Raw genomic sequence first — 17959 nt, 5'->3', positions numbered from 1 at the left:
AGAGAAGTCCTGCTTTAGATAACAAAACCTCCTATGAGTTGTTCTGAAGCTTTACCTGTTAAATAGCCTTTCAGAATGTCTCAATATCCGACCAGTCTGTAAGTTCTATCAGTGTTAATCTGATCAGCAGTGAAAAGTAACTAAACCAGTAGAACATGTTCAACTTGGCCTCTGCTAAAATACAAAAAATACCAAGCAAACCACCCCAAGCCCTTGAGCAGAGTTTGTTTCACGTTAACATCATATGCTATTAGCTTTGCCATCCTTCATTATACACACTGTGCACAAAAGAGAGGGATTTCTCTGCATTTACCACCAAAAGAGGGCTTACTCAAAGGTAGTTGTGCTAACTAATGGTCAATTATTGTTATTATTAAACTCTGGCTACTTCTGAATTATGTGGCAAGGCAGTATGGAAAGTAAACCTTTATTGTTATTACAGAAGAATAATTGGCTGAAAGATGACCCAAAACCCTCCCATTCTGGGTAACGTTTTCTCTCCTTTACTTCTAAGGTAGTAATTGAAAATCATTTTTACCATGAAAACTCAATTCCTGGCATGTTTTAACCTTTCTTCCATGATCCACGTTTCCACATGGAAACCAGAGCCAGGAGGATGGCTGGCACCATCTCACTGTACTGGAGCCTGATGGCACGAGAGGGAACTGCATGCCCCAGTCACAAGCTGGGACACATGTACAGGTGCTGGTGTTAGTGGAAATCATCCAGCTTTGCTTATACTTGAGAGAAAGCGGTCCTGATCCTGTTTTCGTGCTGTTAGGAGATGCTGGTCTGGAGCCATGTTGAACTGCTGTGCTGGAGGCCACGGCAGCACCTGCTTGGAGCCTTCTTTTGCAGGCTGACCATCCTCACCCCAGCCTGTCCTCACGAGGGCTGCTGTGTGTGCAGCAGCTGGGCCAAAGCAGAACGGCTACTGGGCATGAGGTGAAACTATTAAAACATCTCTTAAATGGGAAGCACATCGAAAGCATCTAAAAATTGATAAAGAAATAATTTGTGAGGGAGTTTGAAGGAGTAATTTCATCATGGAAAAACTGCCTTGTAAAATAGAGCTTAGTGAAGCAGCAAGTGTAAGAAACAGAGCTTATTGATTAAATCCTTAAATGTTTGCTTATTGTGTCTTACCCGTTCCTTACACTGAGCAATTGCCTTTTGGCTTTCCAAATGGTGGAACATAAAGCAGAACTGTAAAATTAAATCATTAAGATAATGTATGTTTGGTATGTGTGTCAGGTGAAATTCCTATTTTCAGTTCATACTGATCTCTTAATTAACTGACAAGCTTAAGTAGCTGAGATGCAGTAGCAGTGCATTTAGTTAATTGGCTAATGTGAAATTCTATCCCTGCCAATAGCTGTCACTGGAATAAATTCAAGGTACGGTGTTGGGCCTTGTTACCAAGCTAATTTAATCATTGATCTTTGTAAAAAACAATTGACAACTATGGGCTTTTTGTTCTTTCCCCTCTGGAACTGGTGACATCTGAGCACACCTGGCACTGTGCTTCCCTTCCCAGCTCTGCTGGAAAAGGGGGAAGCCTTCAGAAGTAGCAGTGCGTGCAGCTAGATGTCGTTCTGCTGGCAAGGGCTTGCTGGCTGGATGTCAGCAAGATTGCACCTAATCAGGGTGGAACCAGCCGCATTGTTTAAAAAAGTTAACAACTTAATAATATTCTTATAACTCTAGCAGGATGAAAGATAAGGCTGTCTTTGATATGTTATCTTTTTCTTACATAAGTCCTTCCAACATCAGCAAAATTGTGGTGCGCTGACTAGAGAGCAGATAGGCAGCAGATGACTCTGTCACTTGGTGGATGCGGGGAACCCGTGTCACCTCTGTGCTGCCCTGCTGCACGCAGGGGCTCAGCGATGGCACCGCTCCATGGACGCAGCCTCTGGGAAGCTGGGCTGTGCTCTGAGCTGAGCCTGGTGCTGCCTTTGTCTCACTTGAAGCTCACGCAGCTCAGCTGTTAGCTTGCAGGGAAACGCTGCAGCACTTCGGCTGAAAGTTTTTTGGTGTTTGCTGTCCTGTGCAGCTGGCCACGGGAACCTCACTGTACGGTTTCATCAGGTGGCTGAAGTTCCTCTGCTAGCGGAACAAGAGGGAAGCTGCAGCAGAACCTTGGCACGTTAGTAGTGAAGTTGCCAAATTGCATTCTTCCTCATAATGGGAGACAGAACGCCCTGGGTTTTTAGGTAATTCCTGCAGAAGCTTCCTGCTGCATTCCCACTGTGGTTTCCAGCTTTGCTGTGCAGCATGCTGTGAGTGTTTTGTTTTGCACTTGAGAAGCTGTGTTGCTGCCAGGATCTCAGCTGTGACCAAGTCTCAACTTGAACCACATTGTACAGCCTATCTCAAACAGAATCTTAGAATATCCTGAGTTGGAAGGGGCCCTTAAGGATCACTGAGTTCTGCCAACACCTTTTTTAATGGTGGTTGCCATAGGTATCCACCAGGATGGCCAGGTTGTGTGCTGTCATGATGCACAGTGAAGGTCTCAGTGCTTGCATGCAGTGATTTGCAAACACACGAATCTTTGTCCTGCTCTGCATCAAGCTGAAAACAAAATGTTCCTATCTGCCAGACATAGAAATAGTTTAGATGCTAGTTTAAAGAGCACTGAAAGATAATTGTATTGATAAGGACAGTCCCTTGAAGCTCATCTACCGCAGAAAGGCTGAAGCTGTGCAGTCAGTGTCTCTGCACTGTGCTTGCCTGCTGCAGAGCAGGATCTGTGTCTCTGAGATGCCTCTGGGGTGCAGTCATGGCAGGGCCATCTGGCCATCGCCCTGCCTGACAGCATCTGGCTCCATGTGCCATCACCCTTTGGCAAAGGTGCTAAGGATTGGAGGCGGCAATTGCTCCCACGGACATTTCCTCTTTCTAAAGATGTACAGTATTAGAACTTTGAGATGAAATTTTTTTGCTTGTGCTTCCAGCAAGGAGCTGGTGGACAGGCAGGGCTCAAGAGTAACCATGATGTCCTGTGAAGCTTTTGCAAGCAGATAATAATGCCATAGAACTAACACTAGGAAATAGTGCTGAATTTCAGTGACAGACCAGTGTGAAAAAGTTCCCTTTGAAAAATTGTTTGAGAAGTTGAGGCAGATAACAATAGAGAACCTCGCAGTGGCTTTTCTTGCATTATTGCTCTACCCTGAAGCTCTTACTCAGAGCGTTTGTAAATGTCAGGGTTCGGTGTCCTATTCTCACAGCCTTGGAAGCACAAAAACCATCCTCATAAAATGTGAATGAACAGACCAGAGGCTGACTCTCGCCTCTCGCCAGCTGGCTCTCGGCTGGGAGCTGCACCTCACAGACAAAACACAGGTAGGTTCCTGAGTTCTGTGAACAGCACTTCTGTTATCACAGTGCAAAGCGGGTGCCAGGGCTGCTGGGTGGCTGGACAGAGCCTGTGTGTGTTTTGGGATGGGCTGGGATGCTTGTGTCTGGTATACTGTCAGTGTGCAGATCTCACAGCTTTGAAGCCTTGACTTCTTGTTGCAGTAGTTAGTTTCCTTGGAATGTGAGAGGTGATGAGATGAGCTGCTGGAAATCCACACACTCTTGATTTCTTCTGCAGTTCCTGTTGAAAATGATGTGAGCACTGGAAAATATAGTGTAATAGCTGGTAATTAGAGTCAGCTCTCTTCTTTGTCTAGCACATTTGTACGCCTTCATCCTTTCATGTGTCTTATCTCTTGCTGTGAAGCCTCTGCAAGGATCTAGTGCCATGTGTCTGCAGAGTGCCTTCTGTATGACTTGTCCAAAGCTGCCTGTCGTTACCAGCATAACTTACATTTTGCACCATGAAGTTGTTTCTGTACAATGAATTGGTTTTAGAGGAAGATCTTGGGTAAAAGCTGAAGAGAAACTTTGAGAAACAGGGAAGGTGTGTTCCCTGTTCCTGCTTCGAGTGATGCTCTGTGACACCCACGGTCTGGCACCAGTAGGCAGTAGCCAGTGGGATGGCACAGGGATGGCACCTTCATCCCCAGTGTGCTGCATACACTGCTTAGCACCAGCACACTGCAGTCATGGAGGAGCACAGACTTGGCTTGGAGCGATCAGTTCCCTGGCCTCAACTGCTCCTTCCCTTCTGCCACCTGTTTCTTTCCTTCTTTCTTCTGTAACATTCTGTTTTATGACACATCTGTTCAAATACAGAACTTGAATTCCTATCAGGTGATACAGTTTTTCTTCTGGTGTTCATTCCTCCCTGCTTCACCATCTCCCTTTGTGAAAAACTTAGTTTCACAAACGCTTAGTTTCAAGCATTACCAGGTGGGTAGGTATACATACATATACAGAATCTGGAAAGTTTGTGACTTTCCCAGTCCTCAGCATCCCCAGAAGCATTACCCTGCTCTAAATACTCTCATGACTGTCCTAATAGACGTTTCTTTCAGTTTTCTTATGAAATCTCAATGTTCCTTCTTTTACTTGTTACAAAAACTTGGTTATTTGGTGACACCTTACATTTGTAAGGCAGAAAACTTTTTATTACTGCCCAGGGACACTTCCTTTCCAAGATACTGTTCTTGCCTTGCAAAAATGTAGCCTCCAAAAGAAAAAAATAATGTGGAAAGCAGTAAGCATTAGATTCTGCTATTTTCCCATTGATGTATAAGCCTACATTGCTTAATGCAGTTTAGATTGTATAAGCCTATGTGACTTAATGTAATTCAGATTGTCTTCATCTTAGATGCAGTGCATTTCTCCCTACCCTCTCCCCAGTTTCTCTGTTCTTCTGCACCTATCCTTTGTAGTAACTTTTCCTCCAGATGTGATTGCCATTCAGTCTGGAAGGATTACACCAGAGACGGGCACAAAGACAGGTACTAGATAGTGACGCCAAATTACAAGATGCCTTATGAAGAAATTGGAGCAAAATAGATTTAAAATGAGAGTCATTTGATGATAGAGTGCTACTCACTGATTTTGGGGAGGGAAGCCCTTGGGACTATTACTAAAAGAAACTTTATCGGTAGCAATTTATTACTTTGCATTTCATTTGTCTTAGAAAAGTATTTTGTTAGCAACCGATCCTGAACTGCAAAGCAATTTTTCAAACATTATGTTTGATTAGTTCAAATTGTCTGATAGTTAGTTAACTTCTCATGGCTGTCTTCAAATAATTACCCTTTGCTTCCCAAGTTGCTCATCCCCGGGAGGATATCACTTCCACTGTTGAAGCTGTGCATACCTGTGGATTAAGTGAACTGCGCAGGAGCTGCATGCCGTGATCCTTGCTGCCTTACGCAGAGCTTGGTCTGTGCTGTCTCCTCAATGATTACTGCTTCTGTCCTCCTCCCCACCCCCCCCCAAAGCCTGGTAGTCATCAGACCTCGCCTTTTCACTGAGGACAGCTTTGGAAAATCTGTCTTTTTCTTTTCTATTCAAATACTCTCCATTTTGTTAATTTTCTGCCCTGCTTTCAGCACTTCTGTTAAATGCTCCTGCTCTTTTCCCCACACTTCATTCAAAATCTTTCATCTCTTAACACTTAAGCAGTTGTCTCCATCTCTTACATATTTAAAAAAAAAACAACACATTCTCCCAGTGCTGTTGTCATTTCAAAATTTTTATGTTCTCTGCTAATGCTTGCCCATAGCTGTTCTCAACTTGTGTTCTCCAGGCTGAGGAATCCTCCATGCCCGTCTTGCTCTTGCTGTACATCTGCAGAAGTGAAAGCTGCAAAGGGTTTTGTTCTTTCAGCTTCTGATAAACATGTGGAGATTAGCAGCTTTGGGCTTCAACCCCAAAGCAGAGTCTGACCAGACCACAGGTCTCCTTCTAAGAATCGTGCTGCCAGGCTCTCCACACCATGTGGGCTGTGTGTCCATAGAGACATTTCTGATGCATGCTTTGGCCAAATTTGGATGTGTTTTCTTGCAAGAGCAGCAGAATTCTGATGCTGCAAGCAACAGTTTCAAAAGAAAAGGAAGAAATTGACAGTGGAGCACTTGCATGGATTTAGCGTAAGCCAAATATTGTTCCTAACCTCATTTTAAGAAATAGATGAAAGATTTCTTAGAAAGTGGAATGAGAGGAAAGAAGCTGGCATGAGGATGACTGAAAGCAAAGAGCCCTTTCCTGAGGTGGTTATGCTCAGTTGCAGGAGGTCACTCAGGCTGTTGCGACAGACCGAGTCCTGTGGTCTTAGGGGGTTACCTGGGTGGTTAATAGCAGGGCAAGAAGGAAGATAGAATTCAGCACTGAAGCAGAGATCTACCTGTCCTTCTGTGGAGAGAGTACTTTGTCTGATGTCTCATCTGACTGCTGCATTTGTGTTATTTGATTTGACAGTAAGCCCTCTGGGGCAGAAATATTATCCCATTTGATTATCGAGGGCTACAGTTCATGGGTTTATAAATGAGAAATTATGAGTGCTTTAACTGGATATTGGCATTCAGTCATAGTCTGAAAAGAGTTCTATGTAGAAGCTTTGATGTTCTGTGAAGGAACTGATTTAAATATCTGGTTTTATCTGCATAAGCTCGCTCAAAGCGTAGATAACCTACTGATTCCATTGCTGTGCCAGGAGGCTGTGGGGAGAGGAAACAAACCTTCAGAACTCATGTTATGAAATAGTGTGAGAGCACAGGGCTGTAGATCTGTTCTGCTGAAAAACAAGATTTTGCGTATTTTCGGGACTTTGGTTAACAGGACCTGCAGTAGGAGCTGCTGCCAAGATTCAGGGGTGTCCTCTACCTGTGAAGAGAAAGCATCGCATACTGCTGCACAAGCAGCTTACTTGCCTCTCTAAATAGTCTTAGGCCACTCTCAGGGATGAAACAGCCCAGTAAGGGATGCTTGGCTGGGTAGAGACTTGAGCAGTGCTTGGATTCTGCATGTGTAGGAGCGGCATGTTGCGGCCATCCCTTGTCCTGCCCTGACCCCCCCCGTACACTGCAGGATCTCAGCAGACAGGCATTTTTCTTCCTCCTTTGCATGCTGAACCCTAGGAAATTCAAGTCTCTTTGCGCTGCCAGTGCAAGAGAACTCCGAATATATTTTTTTGAGGCGTCATTAATGTGCTGACCTTTGTCTTTTTGAAAAGCAGACTGTTAATGGTCTTTATATTTCCATCTAAATAAATCACTTGCCAAAAGATCAACCATTGCCATCTATCGAGACTTTCAATATTGCTTTAGAAAGAGTGTGCCTTTTTGGCATTTAGAAAACAGTTTCACATTTTCAAGGATATTAATAATTTCTTAGTTATGTTGAAGTGATGTAAGATGAAAATTTAATGTGGATGTGACTGTCTATTTGAGACCTTGTAAGCTGTTGTGCCTCTGATATACGTGGTTTAAATGAAGTCAACGTTTTCTTCTGAGCTGTAGTTAACTTCTAAAGTGAGGATTGTAAAACTGGCATTGTAAATACCTGACAAACTGCTAACATTCATTTCAGTGCGGATTCTAACTCATCTTTATCAGCTTTATTACAGCTTTGATGTTGTCTAAAACTTTAACGATACAAGTTCATGTAGTGATGTTTCTCTCTAGTGACTGAAAGTTGAAGTGGAAAATGAGAGATTTTAGCTGTTTCACACATCACATTTTTTACACATCTTACTGCTTTTTATGTCGTTTCTGCTCCACCTATTCACACAGCTGAAGAGATTAATATTTGTTCAGCAGGGCCTAAAGCTTTTAGGGGATTCCTGAAGCATTTCCAATAAATAGTAAACACATTAAAGACCTTTTTGAATACTAGCTCATGAAGCCAAGTTGTGTTTAAAGTGTTAGTGCTGGCATGGATAGCTTTCACCATCCTTTCCTGCTGGGAAAGAAAAGTTATTGCTGGGTTGTTCATCGCTGCCGTCTGTAGGCAGGGTTGTATTTCTAGGGAAAAGTTACTTGAGGCTGCTGAGGTCTCTGCCTCTTTTGGTCTCTGTGCTGCTGCTCTTGTCTGGTGATGACCCATCTATTCAGGTGCTGTCTTGGGCGGGGAAAGATGGGAAGAGGAGAGAAATAGCCTTATGCAGCTCTGGGACTGCAGGAGTGCCTTAGCCTGCTTCCATAATTGATGTTGGGTAGGAGGAGAGGGCCCAGTGGGATGAATTAGCGTCCATTGAACATACATGCTAACAGATGTTAGCTGAAGTAAAATGGAAGATGCCCACTGACCCAAATTTGGTGCATTGTCCTGTTTATTCTGTCTGTCTGAAATTTCCATGCTCTGACTGTTAAGCCTTGCTCAAGTGTTTTACCACGTATATTTTTACAGATTTAATGCATGCAGTGCATCTTGTCTGGACTGCATCCCTTCACTGTTGTTCTTTGCTGAGCCATCATCAGCTCCCAGCCCACATGTGCCCAACCAAGGCTTGGACCATTAATGTGGGCACCTTGCCAGGAAACTTGGTGTTTTGTAAACACTTAGGTTTGCTGTTTTGAAGTCTACTAAATGGTCAGCACTTTTTTGAAAAGCAAATGGAAGCAATCTTGTGGAAGCAATCCCATGGAAACAACAGGCAATAAATGCTTGTGGTCTCTTGAAAGGATTCTGTTTCAGAAGTTTATTATTGTTAGTTTCTGCATGGGACACAGAATAACGTCTGGAGTGCCAAGCAGTTGTCAGTTGGTACTTTTGAGTGTGATCTGACTTAAGTTTCCATGCAGATAAATTCTCATCCATAGTTTTGAATTTGAAGAAGACTCATGGCTTCACATAGTTGGAATTGTCACCTGGCCCTCAGAAGTTTCATTAAATGCTCTATTTTTAATGACTTATATCACTGCTTCTTAAATATGAATATCATTCTGAGCTATGATTTGAAGTAGATGCGTCTGTAGTGCTAGAAAATCAGATTGTATGAGGGGGCAGGCTCTAATGATGAGCATGTTTTAATCCCCTTAAAGACTGTGTGAAGTCAAGTTGCCTTCTGCATGACCAGACGCTGGTGGTTGGCCCTGAGACGCAGTACTTGCTGCCACTGCTGTCCTGAAAGCAGAGCTGAACACGTGAGTGGCAGAAAAAAATAAGGAGGGAGAAGGAATATCGGAGTAGGATATTTAGGTGAAGTGTTACAGCTCACCTGAGGCTAGTATTTCTGACATATTGAAGTTTGGTGTTCTCACTCATGTCTCTTCCCCATCCCTCACACACACCCGTGTTAAAGAACTGTAATAGAATGCGAAAATATGTGCTGCAGCTAAATGAGGGCATCACAGAATCATTAAGGTTGGAAATACCGCTTAGATTTCAGGTCCAACTGTCAGCCCATGCCTGTGACTACTCTAAGTCATGTCCCTCAGTGCCACATCTTCCCTTTCCTTTAAACACCCCCAGGGACAGTGATTGCACCCCCTCTCTGGACAGGCTATGTCAGTGCATCACCACTCTTTCAGAGAGTAAATGGTCCGACCTGAACCTCCCCTGGTGGAACTTACGGCCATCACCTCTTATCGCTGGTTACCCGGGGTGCATTGTATGTCTGGATCGAGAGTTGTGAAGAATATTTAGACATAACATTATCCTTCTCGTGGAATCTGAGCTCTAAAATAAGACTAGAAAGAGACACAAGGCTGTTTGATATCTGACTCCAACTCTCTGACAGAAAAATCAGAGGATCTGGAGAAAGACAGTGTGCCTGTTTATGTGCAACGACAGCTGGGGGATGCAGGATGCTGCAGGTAGGCCTGTGTTTGTCCTGCTGCTCTCTGGTCCTTGAAGACTAACCAGGAGCCTGATCTCAGCCTTCCAGCAGCTGGGAAACCACATTCCCATGTGAGGTGTTCAGGCCTCAGCTCCGCAGATGTGAGGTGACAGGAGGTCTGCTCCATGGCATGGTAGCAGCTGCAGTCCCTCTGCTCTCCTGGGACTGCCCAAACACTTCACAGAGAAGGGCTGTCATGACGGGATCCTTACTGGTATCCTAGTAGCATTTACCTGTCTCTCGGGAGCATACCGGAGCCATCATCTAGTGTTTGTGATCCCTCTGTGTTGATGCTGCTGCTTATTTTCAGCTGCAGACACCCTTAACTGCAGTGTGACTGCTGCAGGACATCTTGCTTCCTCTGGAGACATGTAAGCTGTGTACTCGAGGTTTTGCGGTGGAAAGAGCTGCTTTTGTGGTTTGTCATTGTTCTCTTCCCGTGCTGTTGTCACAAAGTCCAATTTCAGCAAGGTTCCTGCTGCCAGTGAGTTCTGACTCTTGCAGGGAGAAGTTCTACCCTGTGTGCACTGAAGTTCAGTCCCTTCTTTGTCGCTGTACCTCAGATGGCAATAAAAGCTTCCCTGGTCCATCTCAGTGTTGTACAGCTTGACTTAATTTTTAGTCTCTGCCGAATAAAGCACGTGAAACAATTTTTAGAAAGCACAGTTTTCATTTTCATTTCTGTAGCATAATGGAAGCTAGTAATATGTATCTGATTGCCATCACAATGTATTAAGTGCTCATGAAATGTTTTATACTTGGAATGGATATCTTCTAGCTTTCTCATGTAAACCACAACAAAGAGCCCATATGATGGGTTCTTTCTGTCACCAGGATATGTTTGGGGCAGATAGTAATGACAGGGCCTATTCTGTGTATAGGAAAGAGGCATTCACCCTGCTTCCAGGCACCTCTGGGCATCATGCTTGGACAGGATTTGAAATAACACCTTGCTTGCAGAAACAGGCAGAAGAAGACTTTTAGTATGCTGCCAGCAGTGTGTAATTTAAAGCGAGCAGGTAGTTTTAATCCACCAACATTAGACCTAAGTGATTATCTTAACTGGCTTTTGAATAAACATAGCTGTAGTTAAAATAAAACAAACACTCTCATATTTATTGTGAATGAAGTAACTACGCATGAAAGCTTGACAGAATCCTGGATATTCTTCAGGATTCATCTCCAACTATTCTAGTGTTCGTGCATCTTATTTGTCTTTCCCCGCTTGTTCTGAATTAAAACAATTTAAAAGGAGAAGGTACAAAACAAAAATCCTTAGCCTCTGAAGTCCGCATTTAACAGAGCATTGCATTAGCTGAGCAAAATGCAGGGTGGTCCCTTGGCTTCTTTGGAGAGCTGAGAAATTGGAGCCCAGCAGGAGGAAGGTGATGTCCTGGAGAAGATTGGCGGGGGAAAAAAAGGATTAGGGCTGCCCAAAAGTAAGCTTTGTCTTTGTAGAATAACCAAGGAATACTGGAATAACTTTGTGCTGTTACTTTTTTTCTAAGCTTCTCTTTCTCTTTTTGCCCCACAGTTGCTCTTGGTCGTAATCAGCCCTTGAAAAAAGAGAAACCAAAATGGAAAAGTGATTACCCCATGACGGACGGGCAGCTGCGCAGTAAGAGAGACGAGTTTTGGGACACAGCACCAGCTTTCGAAGGCCGCAAGGAGATTTGGGATGCCCTCAAGGCTGCTGCACATGCTTTTGAGAGCAATGATCATGAACTGGCACAAGCAATCATTGATGGTGCAAACATAACACTACCACACGGTAGGTTCAGCTGACGTGGGTTGTGGCCTGTGAAGAGGTTTAACTAATGAGTTTTTAATCTGAACATCGTTTGAGGCACGCGGCAGATTTAAGTACTTATACTTCAGTGTGCACGGTACCTTTCTATTTGATGGTTCAGAGTAAAATGGTGTTAGTTTGTAGAAAGACCAAGGAAACCTTTCTGCAGTTATTTAAGTGTGAATGTTTGATCTGTTACGTTTTATAAAGGGCAGGTTAAGTGTCTGATCTCTGTGATTAACAGTTTTATCTTTCCCTCATCCTGTAGAAGGCTTGGATGTTCAAAGAATCAGTTTTTCCAGTCAACCTTTGCAAGGCAGTAGCTTTTTTCTTGATCCTATGGGAGTCTGTGGCACTTAAATTTGCTCTTAAAGTTTCTTTTCTTGAGAGTATGAAAAACCAAACTCTTGCTGCTGGCGATCTGCTGTAAGGCTTTTGTGCAGGATGCACTGTAAGCACTCAGCATTTTAGTTGCTTTCCCTTTCACAACATTGTTCCAAATTCTGTTTTATTTCAGGTTCTGTTCTTATTCACTATGCCTCTCTGAATTGAATCACTTCTCTTTATGCCAAATACAAATATGGAAGAGAGAAAACTGGGGGGGGGGGGGGGGGGAGAAGGAATAATGAGGGTTATACCAAAAAATGAGCTGTTGCCCCAGACACATGGAACTGAATGCTTTATAAACAACACTGTATTTATGCGGTCTTGGGTCTCCTGGGAAGAGGAAAAAGATAATTTAGAAGATTTTATACTGTCTGTGCTAATTAATCTTCATGACGTTCACTACTCATATAGCTACTTTTTTTTTTTTATCCTTTTATTGGCTGTGTTCAGGATCTCAGTTTCCTTCAGTCACTGTTTATCTTGCTTTTCCTTCGGAAAGGGTGGGTTTAGTGGTCTGGCTGTCTTTTTTCCATATAGAAGCATGAAACATTGCAAGTTGCTGTGCCTTGGGATGATTTTCCCCCTCCTGTTCAGCACTCAGTCTGTAACTTAGCTGAGAGGCTGGAAAGTTTCAGGGCTGCAATATGAATAGTCTTTTCCATAATTCATGCGCAGTGCATTGTAGTCCTCTAGAACATTGTTTGTTTTCAAGGAGGTTTGTATTTTGCTGGCTTGATTGATAGCTTCAAGGGCAGTTACACGTATGGAAATGATTTCTGAAGCAGATTTAAAGAGGAATTTGTCGATTATTTTCAGAACCTGCCAATGCTGAGGTAATCTTACTACTTATACAAACCTGCTACAGTTATGTCAATTATTAGTCCTAATCAATTGGAGAGAGAAAGGTAAATCCCTTCCTTACAAGCTAGTGTGATTTTCTAGAGATAAGCTCCTTTCTCTAAAGTGGAACTGATGTCAGAAGACCTTTCTGCAACTGTTTGTCATACCAACTATTACCTTTCAGGCTGCTTGATTTTATTTGTCAATACTATATTTTAAATAACATATTACCTTTATTACGTCCAAGGAACAAAATGTTCTTCTTCTAAATAGATGGCATTATTGAATTTTTGTCCTTCCAAAACATCTGTGTTGTTGAAAATGTCCTGGAAGAAACTGTCCTGGGTGTTGAGGCAACTTATGAACTAGTGGGAGCTGTGTGGGTGAGAGGGGTCTGACAAAGTGGGTGAGTGAAGATGGCAATAATTCTAAGTTGCCATTCAAATACATGGGAATAGTGCCTCAGAAACTGAAGATTTGTGAGGCATAAAACAGCCACTGTGTTGTCTTGCTTACTTGCTAAAAGAAAAATGTTACAAAATATAGATTGCCTTCCACAGTGGTTTCCTTCTGCGAATACGAGCTGTTCTCCAGGTTGAAATGTAGCTTAATGTGAGGAACAGTCTCTCTGTGAATGCTTGCTCTGCAGAGAGAGTCTGATGCTGGTTATGACTGTATGCCAGACTGACAGAAACATAATTGTTTTAGAAAATGATAATCTGAATCACAGAGCATGCTTTTGTGGAGAGAGGGTATTATTTGTGTGATGCAGCTCTGGAATTTGACAAGACCCTGATAATGAGCTATTTTGACAGCATTAGAATATGTGTTCAGTTTAAATGATGCACAAGTCTACATGTGAACAGCACTTCCAGGGGAAATGTTAAATTCATGGCATCCAGTCATGCAGAGAAGCTGCTTGACACGTTGGGTCTCTGCTTCCACTCGTCAGAGTGGCACAACAGCTTGTAATTGCAGAGGAGGATTTTATTCAAATGGGAAAGTTTCAGCAGTTCAGCTCTGCTGGGAGCAGAGTGTCTGGATTCTGAGATGGTGTCACTTGTTGTGTCCTTCTCCTCCAAAGAGAGAGGTTGTACTGTGTGTAGTTCTGACACTACCAAATTTTAAATAACTTAATTTCTTGAATAACTGCTTGCTGAACCCAGTCAGAGTTTCAGGCGTTAAGTCCCAACACTTTCTGGTTGCAAGCAGAAGTCTGAAACTAGGCAGATAGCTCTTGTTCTCTTCTTTGGGCAGTCTGAGGGGTTTAGGATGAGTGCTTTGCCTTGGAAATGAGCCCTTTCACTGTCACTGAGTGTAATGCTTGAGGGGGAAGAGGTGTGTGCACCCTGAAGTTCTGGCTCTGCAACAGACGATGTGCTCAGGATACTGCCTACTACTGACAGACTGAGTCTGCTTTCTGAGGCCCACATGCAGAATATTCTGAGTATTTCAGAAATAAGCCAGGAATCAAGCTTGTATTAGAGCATCTGTTGCCTAGGCAGACCTGGCCTTTGGTCAGGTTTCAAACACAGAAAACATTCCGAGTATTTATCCAAAATCTTGAGTGTGGCGCAGTGATTTTGTACCCTCAGTATTGAGTTACTTTGCTTGTGACACTTGTCTCATGCATCAGCTGCTTGCATATTCTCTGTTGTGTGACCTTTCCACTACAGAGGAAGCAACTTTGTGTAGGAACTCAAGTGCTTCTTAGTCAGCAGGCATTGTTGGTGTCACGCATGAACAGATGATGAATGAAAGCCTTCCATCTGCAGGGCTCCTGTTGTCAGCTGAGCTTGTCTCCAAGTAGGTAGAACAAACAAACTTCCCATGTTCCAAGTGACACCAAAATTCTTCCCATTTTTATTTACAAGAACTCAATTTGTGCAAAATTTAAAAGGAAGGGAGTTGTTAAAGCTGATGAAGAACCTGGCTGCTGCTGCATGTGCATTAAGTACTGAATTCTGTGCATGCCGTGTGCCACCAACCACAATTTAGATGTGTGCTCACAAATGTGACACAGAACTGTTCCCAGTGCCAGTAGTTCTCTCTGTGGGGTTCCCGCTCTCTGCACTGACACTGCAGCATGGCAGTGTCATCCATGTCACCTCTCACATCCAACTTTGCACCCTTCTTATTTCCCATGACTGCTTACTTGTCCATGTAGCAAAGGCGCTGCCAGTTCAGGCTGTCACTTATTCCAAGTCAGGATGCAAACTGAGTGCCTGCAGAGCTTCCTGAGAGAAGATGTATAAATACCCACCTGTTTTGTCTTCTCCACCACAAACCCTGATAGGATCTGACCAGGAGTGCCAGCATACCTCCCTGGAGCTTAGCTTTTGCTTCTTCATGTGAGAGGAAAATAGGAAATGGGCTGCCTAGACTGTGCATAAATACATTGTATTTCCTAGAGGAAAGCAAGCTTTTAGGAAGATGAAGTGTAGGAATCACATCAAGACTGTTTTTTCTGAGTTTAACAGTGTAGTTCTGGTAATTCAGTGCATGAAAATCTGTATTTGTGGTGGGGCTTTTTTGACAGATGGGGATGAGACATTCTTTCTTCGATTTCATAGCTCACCAAAGAGTGTGGATTCCTAAGGGGGAAAGTATGTTACAGGCACCATCTAAGACAGATTTATTTGGTGGGAAAAAAATAGAACGATGCAGTATGTTGATGTGAGCCTATGGCATTTCCTCTCTTTTATTTTCTTTGTACAGCTGAGGGTTAAAAAAGTACCACTACAACAGGGCAGCAAAGCCATAGCTCTGCATTTTACCACTCCTCGTGTGCTGACACGCTGGGTGCCCTGACAAGCTGTGTGCCACTCCCAGAATGATGCCTTGGAGGAGTGGGAAGAGGGGCTTGGAGCAAGGAGTGGTGGTGGTCAGCAGCTAGAGATGCTAGCTGTAGGAGGGAAGCTGCCCTTTCATTCCCGAAACCTGGTGGGAAGTGAGGAGGAAATGCATCTTTTAACATTGCGTTTGGTATTTTGTCACCTGGGTGAGGAAAAATCCAAACCAATGTCATTTTTCTAACGGATGCCTTCTGCTGTCTTCTGCAGTTAAAAATAGCACCTCAGTATTAAATAAATAAATAAGCTTGTGGGATGGGCTTAGCGCTTCTCATCTATCTTGGGTGCCGCTGTGGGATGTATTTAAAAATAGAAATAGCATTCTCTCCAATTTATACATTTTTCTGATGTCTTAAAGTAGCACATCCTCAATATTTTATTAATGAACCCATTTAAGTTTAATGAATGCTTTTACATACTTCTCAGCTATCAAAAAAGAAATGTTAGAAAGTATAGTACTTTATTAGGGTCTGCACCAAACATTAGAGTTGAGCTGAACTTATCCTGAAAGTAGTTAATTTTAATGGGAATCTGTCTGGGGTTAAGTGGAGTTTTTACATTTCAGGATGGACACTTAATCTACTGTAGCATAGTAACCAGAGCATTGAATTTAGCTTGTTTAATACTGTTTGAACGATGAAGGTCCCCTCTGTAAAGCCTGGTGGCTTTGTGCTCAGGAGCAGTCAGCTTCTCTGTGCCTTCAAGTGCAGCTGCTGCAGCTCGCAGTGTGCTTGCTCAGTGAGCAGTGCTGCTGTGTGTGTGTAAGCTGAACTGTCATATTTGCAGTGTCTGACACTTGAGATCATGAGAAGTGGGGATGCATTTACCTTAAGTACTGGGGAAAAGTTGGTGAGATCACTGAGATGTTCCAGCAGTGAGCAGAGCGCTTTCTTCGCCTTCAGGTGACGTCTGGGCCTGAAGTTCTGCACCTCTCTGCACAGTGCCTCTCATCTGTGTGCACTCACATGTCCAAGGCTTTCATGGTCTGAAAGGACACATTGTGTGGTTTCCCGTCCACGTCATCGTGACTTAATGCAGTTCAGTACAGCATATCAGGAGGTGGTCACAGGGGGCCATGGCTCAGCACACCATCAGGATGCATGTGCTCCTCACTGATTTTTGTTTGCTTGACATACATAGCCAGAACTATGGCAGCACTCGCTAGCTTTATTTTATACAGATGTTGGAAACTGCTCCATTTCTGTTTGTAAATGAAGGCTTGTTGGATCCACGCTGTTGGATGAGACTTTGAGAGCTCAAGGTGAAGGGGAAAAGAGGGGTAATGGCTGAATGTGATCAAACATATTCTATTGGGCAAGTGGGAGAGCAGCCTGTGGTCTGTGTGTGTTTGGCAGAGTGTCAGTGCTGCTTTTAGTGCTGATTGCACTCATGCTGAAGGTCCTGAGGAGATTGTTATGCTACATAAGTCAATCACTGGGAGAGCTTCTGTTGCCTGCTGAGGTGGATATTGCACCTTCCTTACTGGTCTGGGAGTAAACCGTAAGAATCGAAGGGTTTTTGGAAATGCTTTTATTGAAGAGGAACCAGTCAGCTCTCTGTGCTGGTGGAGATTAGGTAGTACCTAAGAGCTTTCAGGGCTGTGTCAGCACTTAATGCCGGTGGTGCTTACTATTAATTTAATAAAAGGAATTACATATCACAGACAAAATCTTCTTTGTATTGAAGCCAAATCCTATATCAGAAGAAGGCTTCTTTATGCCATACAGAGAGAAAACAGACTTTTTTCCTAAGTGGTGTTGAAGCATCATCTCCAATTCAAATGATAGATATGAATTTTGTTCTGCTGTACAGCTTGTACATCGCTTTCTAGAAAATACATCTGCTATGCTGTTTTCCCTACTCACTGGGGATATCTGCCAAACCTTTTACTCCTTTGTGAGTGTTAGGACTCCTACCACACAGCCAGCCTTTGCTAAGGCCCAGGTGCTGTGCAGGGATGCAGGGGTGTGATGCTGTTGTAAGACAGCTTCCTGCAAAGGGCCCTGCGTGTCCATCTCCTGTGCTGTGTTCCAGGCTCCCAACCAGCAGTCACAAAAAGTGAGCTGCCAGACAGAGGTGGGAGAGGAAGCAGTGGGAGGCAGTCAATAGGTGCTCAGAAGCTGGTCTTTAGATTTGTATAAAAGTTCCAGAATATCCACAGCAAAATTGTACAGTAGATCTGTAACACCAACTATGTCTCATTTAAAGTAAGTACTTCCAAAAGTGGAACTCAATTTTTGCCCTCTTTTGTGTGCAGTAGCTACATTTGACATCTTAACTATTGCATTGATCAGGCTACAGTTGCAAAAATCTATAAGGTATATTTCACAGTTGCACAGTATTTTAAATTTAAGCTGCTCCTCTGAACGGCTGTATCCATTGCTTAGCTTTTGCTGGCCA

The 17959-nt window shown here is 43.3% G+C and overlaps 1 protein-coding gene across 2 annotated transcripts in view; it reads left to right on the top strand.

Moving 5' to 3' along the window:
- UBTD2 (ubiquitin domain containing 2) overlaps positions 1-17959 on the top strand; it is a 50902-nt gene that overhangs the window by 13813 nt on the left and 19130 nt on the right. The window contains exons 1-2 of one of the 2 annotated variants that reach the window (XM_052685128.1): positions 5888-6002; positions 11226-11462. In XM_052685128.1, coding sequence (XP_052541088.1) covers positions 11288-11462 — 175 coding nt within the window. In that variant the 5' untranslated portion in view covers positions 5888-6002; positions 11226-11287. Of the gene's footprint in view, positions 1-5887; positions 6003-11225; positions 11463-17959 lie in introns of those variants that run through there. The other variant, XM_052685127.1, reaches the window with a different exon arrangement.

Source organism: Tympanuchus pallidicinctus, unplaced genomic scaffold (genome assembly GCF_026119805.1).
Source record: "Tympanuchus pallidicinctus isolate F22 unplaced genomic scaffold, pur_lepc_1.0 scaffold21, whole genome shotgun sequence".
Taxonomy (NCBI): Eukaryota; Metazoa; Chordata; class Aves; order Galliformes; family Phasianidae; genus Tympanuchus; species Tympanuchus pallidicinctus.
The sequence above is the reverse complement of the archived record's forward strand: the minus strand, read 5'-3'. Positions and strand labels throughout refer to the sequence as shown.